Genomic DNA, 17,036 nt, shown 5'->3' on the forward strand with positions numbered 1-17,036 from the left:
AATTTCTTTGAGCCCCAGGAGGCGGCTGACTTTCCAGAGGCCACTTTTAACCAAACCGAATCTCCTTGACCCCACTGCTCTGAGCTAGCGGGGATGGAAACGACCCGAAGTCACCTATCTCTGGGTAACCGGGCCTCATTCCCAGGTCCTCAGCTTACGCAAGACTGAAGGATACTGACCCCAAAGGTTTGTTCTTTGTGAATTTTTCTTCTCATACTCTAGATTTGCACTGTCCAATATGGTAGCCACTGGCCATGAGTGGCTATTTAAAAGGTAAGTTAATGAAATTAAATAAAATGAGAAGTTCAGCTCCTCGGTCATACTGGCCACGTTTCAACCGCCCGATGATCACATGTATTGAGTGGCTACTGGACTGGACTAGGCAGATACAGAGCGCTTCCATCAACGCAGAAAGTTTTACTGGGCAGCCTTGCTCTGGACCAGGGATCAGCAAACCACAGCTCTCCCAGCCAAATCTGGGATAACTAGATGCCACATGGGGACTCCACGCTGGACCCTGGACCAGAAAAGCATGGTACTGGAAAAACAGGTGAATTCAGAAAAGGTCTTTAATGGGTTAGTTAACAGTATATCAGTAATAGTTTTCTGATCCAGTCGTGGCGCTATTGTTATCTACGGTGTCGCAGTAGGGGAGGCTGGGTGGAGGGTATCCGGGAGCTTTATGTACAACTTGTGCAACTTTTCTGTGTCCAAAATTACTTCAGCATAAAGAATGACTTTTTTTAATGATGTTCTGTCTTCCACCACCAGCCAGTGCCTCTCATGCATACAGGGTCCAAGAAATCTCCCTGAGCTCGCTTACAAACTCCAGCAACTGAACCCCGTGGAAGCCCCAGAGAGAGAAAGCAGCTTCTGGGGTGGGCCAGACGACAGCTTCAAGATCAGACTGACTGCCGGCTGAGCCCCAAATGTCCCCCTGGCTGACTTCATCAGTTCTTGAGACACCTCCTCACAGAGGCCCTCCCTGATCACCTTTTCCCCCCACGATCACTTTCTACCACATTCTTGGTTTAAGAGCAATTATGCCCCCTAAAATGTGTTTTATGTCCACTCTTTTGTCCTGGGTCAGGCCCCTGGTGGCAGCTCAGTCTACAGTGGCATGTCCCCTCCTCTCCTGTGGCTTCCTGAGCTTTGGGCTCAGGGCCGACGCAGCACAGGTCTCGGTGTGCCCCTGCGAACAGGATGAGTGCGGGATGACTTACTCGTAAAACTCTGCCGCCGGTGTGAACTTGTACTTGGAGTACTTGGTGTGGTTGCCCAGCACGGAGGCGTTGAGGAGCTTGGGGTCGGTGCAGTTGGGGCTGTTCCAGGCGTGGCCACAGTCAGTCCAAGGCAGGTTGAAGGTGAAGGAGGAGAAGAGGTAGTAGAGTGACCAGGCGATGATGACATTGTAGTAGAAGCCGACGTACAGGGCGATGAGGATCACGGCATAGCCAACTCCTGGGTGCGGGCGGGGGGTAGGTCAGGCAGGGGCTTCCAGGCTCACACCAGGGCCAGCTCTCCCGGGGAGCTGGCTCCAGCCACCCGACTCCAGTAGCAGACTGTCAGAGCCACAGCTGTACTCCCTAGGCGCCTGCCACCGCTTTACCTGAATGCGGTCTCTTGCCACTGGAGCACACCAGGCAGGCCAGGTATGCCCGGACTTTAGTGCCCCCACAGAGCAGGTGCATTGGGCAGTGGAGCAAAAGTATCCCCGCTCCCTTGCCCCCTGGGGGGAGGAGAACACTGAGGCATCTTAACACTCTCCCCCAGTGGGACTGAGCTCCTGGCCCATGGTGGATCTGGCTTATTGGCTGTGTCCCCGTTCCTCTCCCCTACTGGTGCTCTCTGGGATCACCTACCAAAATAACTCCTTACACTGAACTCCTTGTCTCAGGATCTGCTTCTGGGGAACCCCAAACAAGCACTACCCATCAGGAATTCGGCCCTGTGTGAAGTTCTCTGGGTCCTATTTTCAACTACCAGCTTTATGTGCCAATCTCATCTTCCCGAATGTATCAGAAAAATGCTCCTTCAGGGCCAGTTTGATGGCTTTTGCCTACAGGAGACAGATTTTTTGCCTGTATAGCATTGTTCTAAGGGAGTAGCCTTAATCATTCTTAACATGTAAGGTTTGGATGAGGCTAATCCCTCACTCTGTTGAGCTAGCTGTAGGCATGTGACTCAAGCCTAGCCAATCAGAGTTCGGCTTCTCCGTAGCTACAGTGATTGGTTGCTAGATGAGCATGTGACTCAAGTGAAACCAATGAGGGTCCTTTCTGGGACATTTAATAAAGCTATATAGGGCGGGTTTTAAAATTTTGTCATTGTTAAACTTGGTAAGATTTAATCTCGTTGCTGATGGCCAGCTCTGCTAGCACCTGAGAAGAATGCCTGAGACCGATGCTGACACTGATGAAAACAAACTTGAGAGAAATCAAGAGAGATTCCAGAAAACATTATTCAAGGACCTGGATCAAGCTATACCTGAAGCCAATAAGAAACCCCTGGACTTTACTGTCTCATAAACCAATAAATTCTCTTTTATATTCAAGCCATTTTCAATGGGATTTCTGGAAATTAAACAAAAAGTTCCTAACTAATACACGTGTCTTAGAAGCCTCCAGCCTGTATCTACTACAGGACTAAATAATAGAAGGGACTCAGAGACTCACGCCAGCTGAGAAGAGGCTCGCAGGAGTCACACTGGTGCTCAGTGCCATCTGGACCCAGTTCCCTAACAGTGCTTGGGAGACACTAATTCTTACTCCACACCCTCTGACAGCTGTATAGGGGCCAATAAATGGCAGTCACTATGGCCACTTTCTCCAGATGCATCCTACATCCCATCCCGAATGCAAGCTTCATCTTATATCCCAGCTGTGATCAATTAGTTGTGGCTGTTGCATTAAGGACTGTGAGGCAGCTTTCTGGCTGAGCCCACAAAGGTTTATAATGACTTTATCACATCTGCCGTGGGAGCAAGAGGGGAGAGCAGTGGCCTGTGAGCTGGGTACTTCTAACACGTCTGTATTTTCCATATAAGAAACAGACACCCACTGATCACTCGGCTACAGAGCCTGGATTGGACCCCAGGTTTCCATACTTTCTAGGCTGAAGCTATTCCCGAAACATTGAATGCTCTCCAAGTAACTTTAAATGGTGGACATGCTTGACCTTGCCAATAGCTGGTCGACCTCAGATCCCACCCGTGGAGCAGATTCTCCAGGGGCACCAAGGAAGTCTCTCTGGATAACTTTTGACTCTCCCAGACCCATTTCTTTACCTTTGAAGAACGGGCAGATCTTCCACACTGTGGCCGCCCCTTCTCGGTTGTACTGGCCCAGAGCCAGTTCCATGTAGAACAGAGGCATCCCAGCGATGATGAGAAAGAGTGTGTACGGGATCAGAAAGGCACCTGGAGGACAGAGAGGCAGGGCGTGAGCCCCTAGACCCCGTGCAGCCCAGATCTGGCCCAGGGGGTGCCTGGGTCAATGTTGGCCAGAGCCTCGGGGGGTCCTCATTTATCTGCTCACTTCCCAAGGGCTACTGTGCAGTAGGTACCTAGAGTTACACGGGACAATTAGTAAAAATCATCTTAACAGTAATAATAGTTGTAGTAGTAGTAATAATTATAATTTTGAGGTTCTGTAATCAATTTAGTAAAATCTAGGTTAATCCGAGCTAAATAGGCGTGTTCTTGCACGATTCACCTGGCCTTCAACACGCCAGCACACACTGCGAAGTGCCACGGTGAGGTTGGCAGGTGCGGTCTGTACCAAATTTCTTTCTTTCATGAATCATCGCTTTGGAGAATGCCAACTGCCCCAAACCTTTCCTTTAATAGGTAAGAAAATTGAGACCAGAGAGGGAGAGACAGTGCCCAAAGTGACATGGGATCGAGTTTCCCATTTTGCTCACACCTATGTCATTTTAAGGTCACACAGGGCTTTCCCAAACTTCATCTCACTGGACTCTTCTTAGCCTCGCAATAGCTCACAGACATAACCAGATGGTCATTCCATCCCCCCGCCCTGGGAAATTGAGGGCAGAGAAGGAAGTTGACTAGGTCCTGTTTGCACTGCTGGTAAGTGACAGAAGCAGGATTCGAAATCAGGCAGTTGAAGGTAAATAGACACTGGAGCAAAGAGGTCACAGGCACACGTCTCTGGCCAGGGAGGGTGCCGCCCTGGAGCATCGCAGGAAGTAGAGGGGTCCCTTGGCAATGGGCAGCTCTTGATCCCTGGGAGAATTCCTGGGGGCATTAGACACAGCTGAGTTCTAGAAACAATTCTCCGTGTGCCTGGAAGTCTAGGGTGAGCTTAGCGGGCTCTGACGCTGTGAGGTGACTCACTGGGACACATGCCCGTCAGCCCAGGTGGCAAAGCTCGACCGAAGTGAAACGCCAGCCCCTTTTCCTGACATGGCTGGTGGTGGCCAGGCCAGAGGCACACTCCTCTGGCCACTGGCCTTTGGCTGAGATGCTGTAACCTTGGAAACCAAACACTCTCTGTCCCACCCACACCAGGAAAGCGCAGAAATTGGAAAATATTTAATGATAATAACATCAGAAATATAATATCCCCTACGGAGTTTCTGGCAATTTCCACACAATGCCTCATTCAGTCTTCTCAACAACCCTAAAACTCAAAGATTATTACTACCTCCATTTTCCAGATGGGAAAACTCAGGCTCCAAGCTAGCAGAGAACTGTGGCTGTCACATGACACCCAGGGTCAAACTCACCCAGCCCCTCAGACGATCAGTCCTCCACTTTCTTCCCAGCAAGCCCAGGGCTGTTAGGGACAAAGTATGAAAGGCTGGCTCCAGTGCTCTTAGACCCAGCGCCTTCTGTAGCAGGAGATGGACCAGCAGGGTGAACAGTAGGGAAGAAGCTCCTGGGACGTGAGCACCTCCTGGCATCAAGCAAGGCACTGGGCACTGGGCATCTGCGACTCCATTTACTCTTCCCAGAGACCATCTGAGGCAGCAACTGCTATACCCATTTTTCAGAGAAGAAAACTGAGACTTGGAAAAATTAAGTGGCTTCACCAAGCTCACCCAATTGGTAAGTGATGGGTCTGGGATTTGGACCCAGGTCTGCCTGGCTCCAGAGCTTCAGAACCATTCTCAATATATTCTACAGATTCCAGAACATTCCAGCCTAGATTAAGGACAGTCTCGGCGGAGGAGGTGTTCTGAAACTGGGGGTCTGGGGCCACCTGAGCCACCTAGTCTTTGGTCACAGGCTGGTCTAATGCTCCGGCCCCTGCTCCAGGCTGGACTTCTTTGAAACAGCCACACGCCTACCTATCTCTTCCTCGCCACATTTCTGGCTTTCGATCTGCACCCTGGTCCCTCCACACAGAGAAGGCGGGTCTGGCCCGTGAACCCACGTCTGTCCACACTGTCGACAATAATGCAATGCTGGCGATGCTGACGGAGAGAGGCGGTGGCGGTGAAAGTAACAAGACCATTTACTGAGCTTCTGTCACATACCAAGCCACACACTAAGGTTCCACATAACTGTTCATTTAAAACTATCCCCGAGAGATAATTATGACGAATCCATTTAATAGACGAGGAAACTGAGACTTAAAAAGGCCAAGTTGCTTGTCCAAACTAGTAAGGATGCAGCCTGGTTTCAAAGCTGGATTTGTCTGAGCTTCACTTTGCCTCATGGCCACCTGTCACTCCCCTTGGGGGCCTGGAGCCAGAAACTAGGGGAAATAGACACACTAAACTGTTTAATAGGCCTGGAGACGGAAGTCAGTGGCCTCAGGGACTATGGGGAAGGAAAAAGCCAGGAGTCACAGTTCAGGTCTTGGCACCAGTTTGCCACTGGTGACTCCACGTCGTTTTCCACAAGGAAGGAAAAAGCAACAGCAGCCAACTAACCGGGCATCTCACGTTGGCCAGTTTTCTTAACTCTGAAACTCTGGGTGGCACTGCCCACAGGTAGGTGAAATGCCCCGTCTGAAATTCATCTCCCCTCGTGCTGGCTGGGAGTCCCAGCCAAGGGTGTGTGATGTACACATGAACTTCCGCACGCAGACACACTCACACATTCACACACACACAAGAAAAAAAACACCCAAAACTGAAAAAGCGGCCCACAAGAGGCCCCCACAGAGAGATAGAAAAAAAAAAAGCATCTGTCCATCACCTCTAGCCCAACACACACTGCCTGACACCCTCCCATGAGGGAGGAACCCTACTGGTCTCAGAGTGGTTCTGGAACCCTCTGGGCCAATGCTGAGTTCTCAGGAAGGGAAGCCCAAGTTCTGAGCTGGAGCAGAGCTTGTTTGGGTAAGGAGGACCCCAGGAAAGGGAAGGGGAGCGCCTGCAGGAGGGGGCTCAGCAGGAGGCGGTAGGGACCAGGTCTGGTGGAGAATCGAGGGGAGGAAGAGGGAGTGTGACCAGGGAGGGGCTGCAGGACAGAGAGGAGGGTCCCCTGAGACCTAGCTGGACCCGCGTCCCAGACTGTTGAGGGCTCGAATCCACAAACTGAATCCTGGCCACACCCTGACATGTTAAGAAGCAAAAACCCACTGAAATGTCCCTTTGGTACCCGCAGCTCAGCTTATAGGTTATCACTGCGGCCAGCTTTCGCCAGAGTCCCAAGAAAACCTTGGCCAATGCCTAGGGCAGCCAGGTTTGGCCCTCCTCTCTAAACATCCCAAGGGCAGAGTAAACACCAGGTGCAAGAGAGGATGAGATTTCAACAGGAGATAGCGCTGCTCCCAGCGGGCTGACCCGGACATGTGCTGGGCTGGGGACACAGGCACACATCGAGATCTGCGCTGCACATGTCTGCAGATTTAGAGGTGACACATTAGGCTACAGCTGCTCACTAAACCACGTTCTCCCCTCCTACTTGGTAACTAGACCTCTGTAACGGTCCCGTATAAAGTTCGAGTTTGGAACCCTCAGCTTTTGGTGCTGGGCACTGGCATATGTCGGCCTGGTGAGCCCGTTTGCCCCTCGCCCCTCCCGCCCCACCCGGGCTCCGTCCAGACCTGTGTAAGGGCTTTTGCGCATGCGTGTGGCTCTCACGCCCATCTGTCCAAGCTCCGTCCACAGCCTCTGCGGATAATGGGCCTCTGGCCTCCCCCTCGGGCCTGGGGCTGGGCCAAGTCATAGCACGGTTCACGTTCCAGAAGAAGGAGCCAGGCGGAAGGCCCACACAGACCCAGAGGGGGTTGGGGCGCTTGGGCGGGGAACTCCAGTTATCTGGAGCGTGGTGGGGGGTGGGAGGCCCTCTTGGCCTTGACCAGGTGAGAAGATTTGGAGGGCAGAGCGGGGGGCTCTCTAAAGCACAGGGCCCGGCACAGACCCCCTGTGGCATCATAAGAAAATAATATATATATATATATATATATAGCCTCTGCTCTGGGTTCCTGACACAGAGCCCTTAAAACTCTTGTAACCTCTGAGGAATGGGGCTGATAGAGAAGTGCCTGACACTGAGCTCCTAAGTCCTTTGGAATTTTCTGGGTGATAGGAGTGTCTTTTGTTCTCGTAAAGAGACTCTTGGTGGGCTCCCGCATGGGGCCCGGTCCCCAGAAAGACACAGCTGTAATGACAGGTTTGGAACTTTCAGCCGCAACCCCTACCCTCCGGGGCTACCCGAACGGGCAGCCATGTCTACGTGGGGACGCTGCCGTGAGGTCCGGGAGCGACCGCGTTGGGAGGAGTTTCAGGTTGGTGAATGCGCCCACCAGGAGTGGGGTGCACCCTGACTCCATGGGCACAGAGTCTCCCGCACTTTGGACCTTTCCAGATTTGGCCCTAACCACCTCTTCATCCTCTTCAAACTGTATCCTTTATCGTGTTCTTCGTAATGAACTGGTAAATGCAGGTAAGTGTCTCCGAGCTATTACAGCAAATTATCAAATGTAAAGAGGGGGACTTATGAACTCCAGATTTATAGCTGGTTGGTCAGGAGCATGGGTGACAACTTGGGACTCGTGACCGGCGTCTGAAGTGGGGACAGTCTTGTGGGACTGAGCCCTTAACCTGTGGAGTCTGTGCTCGCTCCAGGTAGATAGTGTCAGAATTGAGTTGTAGGACACAAGGCCGGTGTCCTTAGTGCTGGAGAATGGGCCAGCGTGGGGAAAAGCCCCACACATTTGCTGCCAGAAGAATGCAGTGTTTAAATAAAAATGATGCTTCTCTTACCGCCTTGCCTGGATCTAGGGACAGTTCTGCCCCTCCCCCGCATCCTATTTCTGGCTATGTGACCCCGAGTGAATGCAACTTCTCAGAGCCTTAGCTCCCTCTTCGTAAGTGGGGTGGGGAACACCTGTGTTGCTGGTTTGCCGTGATAATCAGCGATCACGGAGGAGCACCTGGCACTGAGTAGATGCTCTGTAAATGGGAGCCACGTGCCGCCATCCCTCTCGGAAACAGATGGGACACACGTCTAAACTGGAAACCACAAGCCGAGGGGCGTCAGTGGTTGAAGGTGGCCGGGGCCTTTGCAGAGCACAGCCAGGCACGCCTGCTGGAAGCTGGCCGGCACAAAGGACTTTGAGGCAGCTCCTTGGACGCCTCATGTCACTGTCCCAAGTGAGGCTTGTATCCAAACATACTGCTGACCACGGGCAAGTGTAACACCCCCACCACCTCCAGCCCCATGCTTAAAAGGGCCCCCACAGTGCTACCCAGGTCCTCTTCAGGGATGAGGACCTGTGCCCTGCAGAGGGCACTGCTCGGGCCTCAGCTGTCAGTTTTCGGGAACTGCCTAACTGAAGAGGGCCACCTTGCTCAAGGCCACAACCCTTTCCCAGAGCATGTGGCATCATCCAATAACTGATCAATACCAGGGCATACAGTCCCCGTCCCTGCACCCCAACTCAGGACAAGTCTGGAGGGCCCTCGTGGCTTCCGAGTTCCCGTGACCAGCTGAGGCTTTGCTGGGAGCCCAACCCCTCTGGTTGGCACTGCCTCCTCCCCTTCTCTCCAGCCCTCCTGCTGCAGCCTCCACCTACGCCCTCTCCCCCCGCCCCCCAACCCCGCACTCTCCTTCAGAGCCATGGAGAACAAAACAAAGCAATTCTTTGTGCCCCGGGTGTCAGGCGTAGGGTCCCCTTCTGAGTCTTTGCCAGTTCAACAGCCGGTGTCCCGTGGCCGTTTGTGTAGGGAACACTCCAGTTCCTATAATAAACCCAGCCCTGATCCTTCCAGTTGGCCAACCCTGAGCCATGTGGTGTCATCTTGTGTCTCTTCCTCCCCAAGACTGATCTTCCCTTTGGGGTCCTCAGCAGCCACTGTGGGCCCTGCCCGCTGGCCTCAGGGTTTCTGTCACCTCAGTGCAAGTGGGGCCTTACACCCCTCCGCTCCTGCCCCTACATTTTACTGAGACCAGCCAGGAGCATCTGTACAGGTAGGTCCCGGCTGCTCCAGGAGGGACCGCCACACAAAGTGATGGCAGCTGGCTTTTTTTGGCCCCACACGGGGTCACTCCCTCCCCTTCACGCTGGGTCCTTCCACCTGACTTCTGGGCCTTAGCGCTGAGACCTGGGAACAGCCCCAGTGAGGGAACAGAGCCACTTCCCTGATAGATCGACCCCTCTCCTCTAAGGAGGGCAGTGGGCGTGGAACTCAGGGAAATGGGTGTTGGGACCACCCATCTTCCTGGGACAATTCTCCCTTTGCTGTCGCTTTGCAAATGTTCTGGCTTCCCATCTCCTCCATCTTGGTTTCTTTGAAAGGAACAAATTAGAGGGAAATATAACCTACAAAGAACAGAGCAGGACCTCACCTTCCTCACTTAGGATATAATGCCTCCAGTAATAGAATCAAAACCGACATGAATTTTTAGGATAGCTACAATAGACTATGAGCTCCCTAAAGGCAGGGATTGCCTTTTGCTCATCTTGACATTCCTGGCATATGATGGGCATTTAGTAAAAAAAAAAAAAAAAAAAAAATTTTTTTTTGGTTAAATAAATGGATCCCAGCAGTGAGTCACACAGAGAATGAAGCTAATGAACTCCCCGGGGCCTTTCTCCACTCATGCTGTGACCTAATCCTCATTTAGGCAGTTAGGTTTGGGACCTCAGGGCAAGATGTAATATTTATCCCCGTAAAATCCCATCTTGCTGGAAACAGCCCCTCTAGATCTTTCTGGCCAGCTCAGAGCAATGGGCCAAATCATGCTGGTGACCTCAGATCAAGGTCTCAGCTCCAGCCCCCGACGAGTACCTCATTCCTGCAAACTCGTCATCCGAAGGGCCTCAACAGCTGGCCGCCTCATGTGCATCTGAGCTGAACTCGGTTTGGCAAGCTTGGGGGTATAGATGGCCCTCTTGCAGCCAGGCCAGATGTGAGGGCACCGAGTTTGCAAACTCCTGCCCTCTGTACCAAGCACCACCTCAACAACCCCAACTCTTTTGGCCAAGATGGCTCTAAAGGGCGATGAGAATCTGAGCTGACTTGGGGAAGGAGGAGAGCCCCATTGGGGACCAAGCACCACATAGGGCCTCATGAAAACAGGAAAAATGTTAATCCCCATTCTCCAGATGACGCAACTACAGAGAGACAAGGTTAGGCTCTCGGAATATGGAGTGATGCCCCGTCTTGGCTCTTACGTCCACCAGACTCGAGCATGACTACTTCCAGCCCTATTTCCCTTCATCAATTTCCTCCTAGAATCAGTTCTGCTCCCCCCAAAGTCAGGACCTTACCCCACTCTTAGGTCTAACCCATGGTCAAAAGTCACTGAACGAAAAATAATAGTAACGACTCCACTCACTGAGCCGCTACTATGTGCCAGGCACTGTTTTGAGTCCTTTGCCTATATCCTCTGTGATGCCAGAACACCCTGCGAGATGATGCGTTGATTCCCCTTTTCTGCACAAGGAAACAGAGGCCCAGAGAGGACAAGTAGCCTGTTAGGCCCGGATTCAAACCCAGGTCTGTCTGAACTTAAATCTCAGAGCGGGTTGGCAAGACATGTCTCAAACGGCAGAAGCCATTTGCAAAGGCTAATTCACAGTGGCCTCTTCCCTGGCTGGTAGGAAGACATGGGGACCCACCCACCTCCACCCCCACCCCCAGAGACCAGGACAAGCCAGGTCAAAGGCCACAGGTGCAGAGGGAGAATCTAGAACCCTGGAATCGGCCCCACTGCCTGGCACTGCCTCCCCATTTGAGAGGGTTTCGAATGAAGCCCTGGAATTTCTAAGGAAGCCTCTTGCACCCACGCACCCCAGCAGCTGGCCTACAGGAAGATAACCAGACAGGATGATGTCTTCCAGGAATTCATTTGGAAAATTAGCCGGCGGCCTAAACCATTAGCACCTTTATAAATTCAAAACACCCTCGAGTCTGGACCAGCGTGAACGACTGGATTTTGAAGCTATCGTGTTAAGACTGGCACCAGAAGAGCACACGGGCTGTCAACAAACAGAGTCTTCCGGCTCGAGTGCAGTGTGGGGCCAGGAGAGGGCTGGGTCTTGGGGCTCATCTAAGTTCACCTCCAGCTATAGCGGGGAACTTGGGCTCAGAGAGGGGCTGTGCCGTGCCCAGCGTAACAGAGCTGAGATTCGAACTCCAGTCTTTTGGCCTCTTCCACAATTACACGATCCCCATGCACTAGCCTGCTTGCCCATCTCTAGGGCTGACTACGGAATTACCGGATGAGAACTTATCCACAAAGAGCAGCCTGGAGGTCTCAGCAGAGATAAAGCCCAGAAGGGGCCCGCTGAGCATCCCCCAGAGGGGCGGGGACCGCACTGCTCTGCTGTGCCGACCGTGGACTTCGTAGCCAGAAACGGAAACTCGCTGGTAGCACTTCCCCACCCCTTAGCCTGGCATTCAAGGTCTCCGCCGCCCGGCCCCAGCTCGCCTCTCCACCCCAAGCTCCCCCAGCTTGCCCTGCAGCCTGTGCTCGCAGGCTCTGAGCTGATCCTGCATGCACAGTTGAATACTGCCTTTCTTCCCGAGACTTGTCCATACTTCTTCCATCCCCAGGAGCTGAGCTCCAACCACAGCCCACCTCCTCCGAGTCTCACCCAAGCGGCCCCTCTTTAGCTCTTTAGAGTGCTTGCCACCTCCCCCACCCACTTCACACATCACCATCATGATGCTGAGAGGCAGCGGCAGCTTCCTTCACTAAGGCCGTCCTCCATGCCAGGCATTTGGCCCTCACGACAAGCCTCTGAGTGGAACGCCACTGTTTCCATTCGATAAATGAGGAAACTGAGGCTTGGAAAGTCACCCAAAACCACAGAGCTAGAAGTTGGAACCCAGGACTCCATGGCTAAGGCCCCCCATCTCCAGGCTGCCGGCCCCACCCCCACAGTGCATGCGCCTCACTGTTAGTTACCGCCAGGGATTCCGCCGTGTTTGGAACGGCTAGATCCTCGAGGGCTTGGGCCATTTCATGAATGTACTCGCTCAAGAAGTCTGCTGGGTATCTTCTACCACATTCCCAGGACCTAGGCCTTATCTTGAGCACTAGAAATACAGGGGTGAAAAAGCTACTTCTCTGCTGTCTAGGTGCCCCAGCCTGTTGTGGAGACAGACCCTCAAAAAGACAGATGACCCAACAATTCAGAATGAGCTACGCGCAGAGTTAGTAAGCCCAGGAGACAGGGCTTCCAGCCAACTTCACTTAAAAATTGGAACCTGTGGCAAAGTGGCTCTGTTTTGTGCCCTGGGCACCTGATATGTCACCTTGCATATAGCAGGCACTCTCTGTGTTAGCGGCAATGGCCTAGTGAGCACACAGTGTCAGTAAAAGGCCCAGGCTATCCATCTAGCTGATCTGTCCAACTGGCCATCTGGGGTGCTTTTAGTTTCAACAAACACTTATAACAATAAAAATGACTTGTAGCAGCATGACAATGAAGCCCCTGGGTGACTGAAGCTCCTGGCAGGCGGACAGGGTAGTTCATACATCTAGGTGACCCCTGCAGAGCCAGCACTGGGCCTCACTTCGAGAGGAACCCAGTAAATATTGTTGATTAATGATGGAGTCTTCCACTCCATAGGGACAAGCAGTCTAAGATGGTCACCGAGGACAAGCTGGATGGCACATCCCAGGATGTCTCTGTCTGTTTTTCATTCGTTATCTCCCTGCCTGCTAAAATGGCATAGAATCTTCATTTCCTCCCTTCTTGGGTGCCCATGGCCAGAGTGCTTAAACCTGACCAGAAACCCTTGAGAAGCTGCAGGAGCAAAATATGAAAGTTTCACTTCTGGTTCCCATTTCTCTCCCACAGTGAGAAGCATGTGTCTAGAGTACACGCTGAAGCAAACTGCTGGGTCCCAGGCCCTATGGGACAAGGGCATGAGCTTGCCCTTCACCCAGCTCCAAACTGTCATCCTGCCTCCCTCTGAGGCCCTGCCAGGCAGGATGGTCTAGTGGATAGAGAGAGAATTCCAGAGCTGAGCCCCTTTCACCACCTTCTTCCTGTAGGTCAGCTCTCTGCAGGGCACCTCTGAGTTAGTTCATCACAGCCAATGGGCAGGACTAGGGGGTTCAGGTGCCCAGGAGCAAAGGCCCTCAGGAAGGAGCTAGCTAGAGCCATAGCACCCAACATCCTGTCCCCTAGGCTGCTCCCCCCAGGGCTCTGCCACCTGGCTGGGCTGTAGTTGATCTCTAGGCTCTCATCCCAGGACAGGTGGGTAAACTGTCACTCAGCAGGGGGAGAGGAAAAGGAAAAGAGTCTGGCTGCTACGCCCATTTTCTAGGCCCCTGATGCAATGAGCCCTGCCTGCCGTGAGGCCAGGACCCCAGGAGGTGGAGCCTCGGTTCCATCATCCAGGCCAGCTCCTGAGTGGAACGAACCAATCCCACCCAGGCTGGGCGCTCTGGCCCCTGCAGCCGACCAGCACCACCTGCCAGCGGAGTCCCTCTGACTCTAGTTTCTCTTTGAGTGACTCTGTTCCAGAATCTCTGTCCCCAAGAGCACAGGGCTTCCCAAGTGGCTTCAGAGAGCCCAAGTCCTCCATCAAGCTCAGAGTGCTGGATTTAGGGACACCGCGTGCCTGGTTGTCACCGCCTGCGCCCCTTCCAGAGCTCTCCAAATCGCCTCCCTTCTCGCGGACCATCAAAGTCAGGGTTCCTCACCCAGCCTGGTGCCCCAGTCCGTCCTGGTGCCCCACGCGCCTATCAGTCCGTGTTCGCGCCTCGATTTCCCTCTTCCATGCGGGACGCCAATGCTTTGTGCGTGAGCCCTGTCCAGTCCCTTCCTACGCCCCAGATTTGCCCACGTGCTTCCTCCTCTCCTCCCGTGCGTATCCCAGCTCCTCTCCCTGACACCGCTACGGACAGGTAGCCCCCCGAGTCCCACACCCCCAGCCCATCAGGGGACTCACCGCCGCCGTTCTTGTAGCAGAGGTAGGGGAATCGCCACACGTTGGCCAGGTCCACCGCGAAGCCGACCACGGAGAGCAGGAAGTCGATCTTCTTGCCCCAGGTCTCCCGGGGCTGCTCGTCGCTGCCGCGGGACGCCAGGAGGCACTGGACCCCGTTGCGCTCTTCATTCAAGGTCTCCGCCGCCCGGCCCCAACTCGCCTCTCCACCCCAAGCTCCCCCAGCTTGCCCTGCAGCCTGTGCTCGCAGGCTCTGAGCTGATCCTGCGTGCACAGTTGAATACTGCCTTTCTTCCCGAGGCTTGTCCATACTTCTTCCATCCCCAGGAGCTGAGCTCCAACCACAGCCCACCTCCTCCGAGTCTCACCCAAGCGGCCCCTCTTTAGCTCTTTAGAGTGCTTGCCACCTCCCCCATCCACTTCACACATCACCATCATGATGCTGAGAGGCAGCGGCAGCTTCCTTCACTAAGGCCGTCCTCCATGCCAGGCATTTGGTCCTCACGACAAGCCTCTGAGTGGAATGCCACTGTTTCCATTCGATAAATGAGGAAACTGAGGCTTGGAAAGTCACCCAAAACCACAGAGCTAGAAGTTGGAACCCAGGACTCCATGGCTAAGGCCCCCCATCTCCAGGCTGCCGGCCCCACCCCCACAGCGCATGCGCCTCACTGTTAGTTACCGCCAGGGATTCCGCCGTGTTTGGAACGGCTAGATCCTCGAGGGCTTGGGCCATCTCATGAATGTACTCGCTCAAGAAGTCTGCTGGGTATCTTCTACCACATTCCCAGGACCTAGGCCTTATCTCGAGCACTAGAAATACAGGGGTGAAAAAGCTACTTCTCTGCTGTCTAGGTGCCCCAGCCTGTTGTGGAGACAGACCCTCAAAAAGACAGATGACCCAACAATTCAGAATGAGCTACGCGCAGGGCTAGTAAGCCCAGGAGACAGGGCTTCCAGCCAACTTCACTTAAAAATTGGAACCTGTGGCAAAGTGGCTCTGTTTTGTGCCCTAGGCACCTGATATGTCACCTTGCATATAGCAGGCACTCTCTGTGTTAGCGGCAATGGCCTAGTGAGCACACAGTGTCAGTAAAAGGCCCAGGCTATCCATCTAGCTGATCTGTCCAACTGGCCATCTGGGGTGCTTTTAGTTTCAACAAACACTTATAACAATAAAAATGACTTGTAGCAGCATGACAATGAAGCCCCTGGGTGACTGAAGCTCCTGGCAGGCGGACAGGGTAGTTCATACATCTAGGTGACCCCTGCAGAGCCAGCACTGGGCCTCACTTCGAGAGGAACCCAGTAAATATTGTTGATTAATGATGGCGTCTTCCACTCCATAGGGACAAGCAGTCTAAGATGGTCACCGAGGACAAGCTGGATGGCACATCCCAGGGTGTCTCTCTCTGTCTTTCATTCGTTATCTCCCTGCCTGCTAAAATGACATAGAATCTTCATTTCCTCCCTTCTTGGGTGCAAATGGCCAGAGTGCTTAAACCTGACCAGAAACCCTTGAGAAGCTGCAGGAGCAAAATATGAAAGTTTCATTTCTGGTTCCCATTTCTCTCCCACAGTGAGAAGCATGTGTCTAGAGTACACGCTGAAGCAAACTGCTGGGTCCCAGGCCCTATGGGACAAGGGCATGAGCTTGCCCTTCACCCAGCTCCAAACTGTCATCCTGCCTCCCTCTGAGGCCCTGCCAGGCAGGATGGTCTAGTGGATAGAGAGAGAATTCCAGAGCTGAGCCCCTTTCACCACCTTCTTCCTGTAGGTCAGCTCTCTGCAGGGCACCTCTGAGTTAGTTCATCACAGCCAATGGGCAGGACTAGGGGGTTCAGGTGCCCAGGAGCAAAGGCCCTCAGGAAGGAGCTAGCTAGAGCCATAGCACCCAACATCCTGTCCCCTAGGCTGCTCCCCACAGGGCTCTGCCACCTGGCTGGGCTGTAGTTGATCTCTAGGCTCTCATCCCAGGACAGGTGGGTAAACTGTCACTCAGCAGGGGGAGAGGAAAAGGAAAAGAGTCTGGCTGCTACGCCCATTTTCTAGGCCCCTGATGCAATGCGCCCTGCCTGCCGTGAGGCCAGGACCCCAGGAGGTGGAGCCTCGGTTCCATCATCCAGGCCAGCTCCTGAGACCTACTGAACCAATCCCACCCAGGCTGGGCGCTCTGGCCCCTGCAGCCGACCAGCACCAACTGCCAGCGGAGTCCCTCTGACTCTAGTTTCTCTTCGAGTGACTCTGTTCCAGAATCTCTGTCCCCAAGAGCACAGGGCTTCCCAAGTGGCTTCAGAGAGCCCAAGTCCTCCATCAAGCTCAGAGTGCTGGATTTAGGGACACCGCGTGCCTGGTTGTCACCGCCTGCGCCCCTTCCAGAGCTCTCCAAATCGCCTCCCTTCTCGCGGACCATCAAAGTCAGGGTTCCTCACCCAGCCTGGTGCCCCAGTCCGTCCTGGTGCCCCACGCGCCTATCAGTCCGTGTTCGCGCCTCGATTTCCCTCTTCCATGCGGGACGCCAATGCTTTGTGCGTGAGCCCTGTCCAGTCCCTTCCTACGCCCCAGATTTGCCCACGTGCTTCCTCCTCTCCTCCCGTGCGTATCCCAGCTCCTCTCCCTGACACCGCTACGGACAGGTAGCCCCCCGAGTCCCACACCCCCAGCCCATCAGGGGACTCACCGCCGCCGTTCTTGTAGCAGAGGTAGGG

The 17,036-nt window shown here is 53.7% G+C and overlaps 1 protein-coding gene across 1 annotated transcript in view; it reads right to left on the bottom strand.

Moving 5' to 3' along the window:
* SLC6A2 (solute carrier family 6 member 2) overlaps positions 1-17,036 on the bottom strand; it is a 48,134-nt gene that overhangs the window by 29,474 nt on the left and 1,624 nt on the right. Inside the window, exons 2-3 of the mRNA XM_011360178.2 lie at positions 3,287-3,418; positions 1,224-1,461 (exon numbers count right to left, since the gene is read on the bottom strand). Of these exons, the coding sequence (XP_011358480.1) occupies positions 1,224-1,461; positions 3,287-3,418 (370 nt within the window). The remainder of the gene's footprint in view (positions 1-1,223; positions 1,462-3,286; positions 3,419-17,036) is intronic.

Source organism: Pteropus vampyrus, unplaced genomic scaffold (assembly GCF_000151845.1).
Source record: "Pteropus vampyrus isolate Shadow unplaced genomic scaffold, Pvam_2.0 Scaffold51, whole genome shotgun sequence".
Lineage (NCBI taxonomy): Eukaryota > Metazoa > Chordata > Mammalia > Chiroptera > Pteropodidae > Pteropus > Pteropus vampyrus.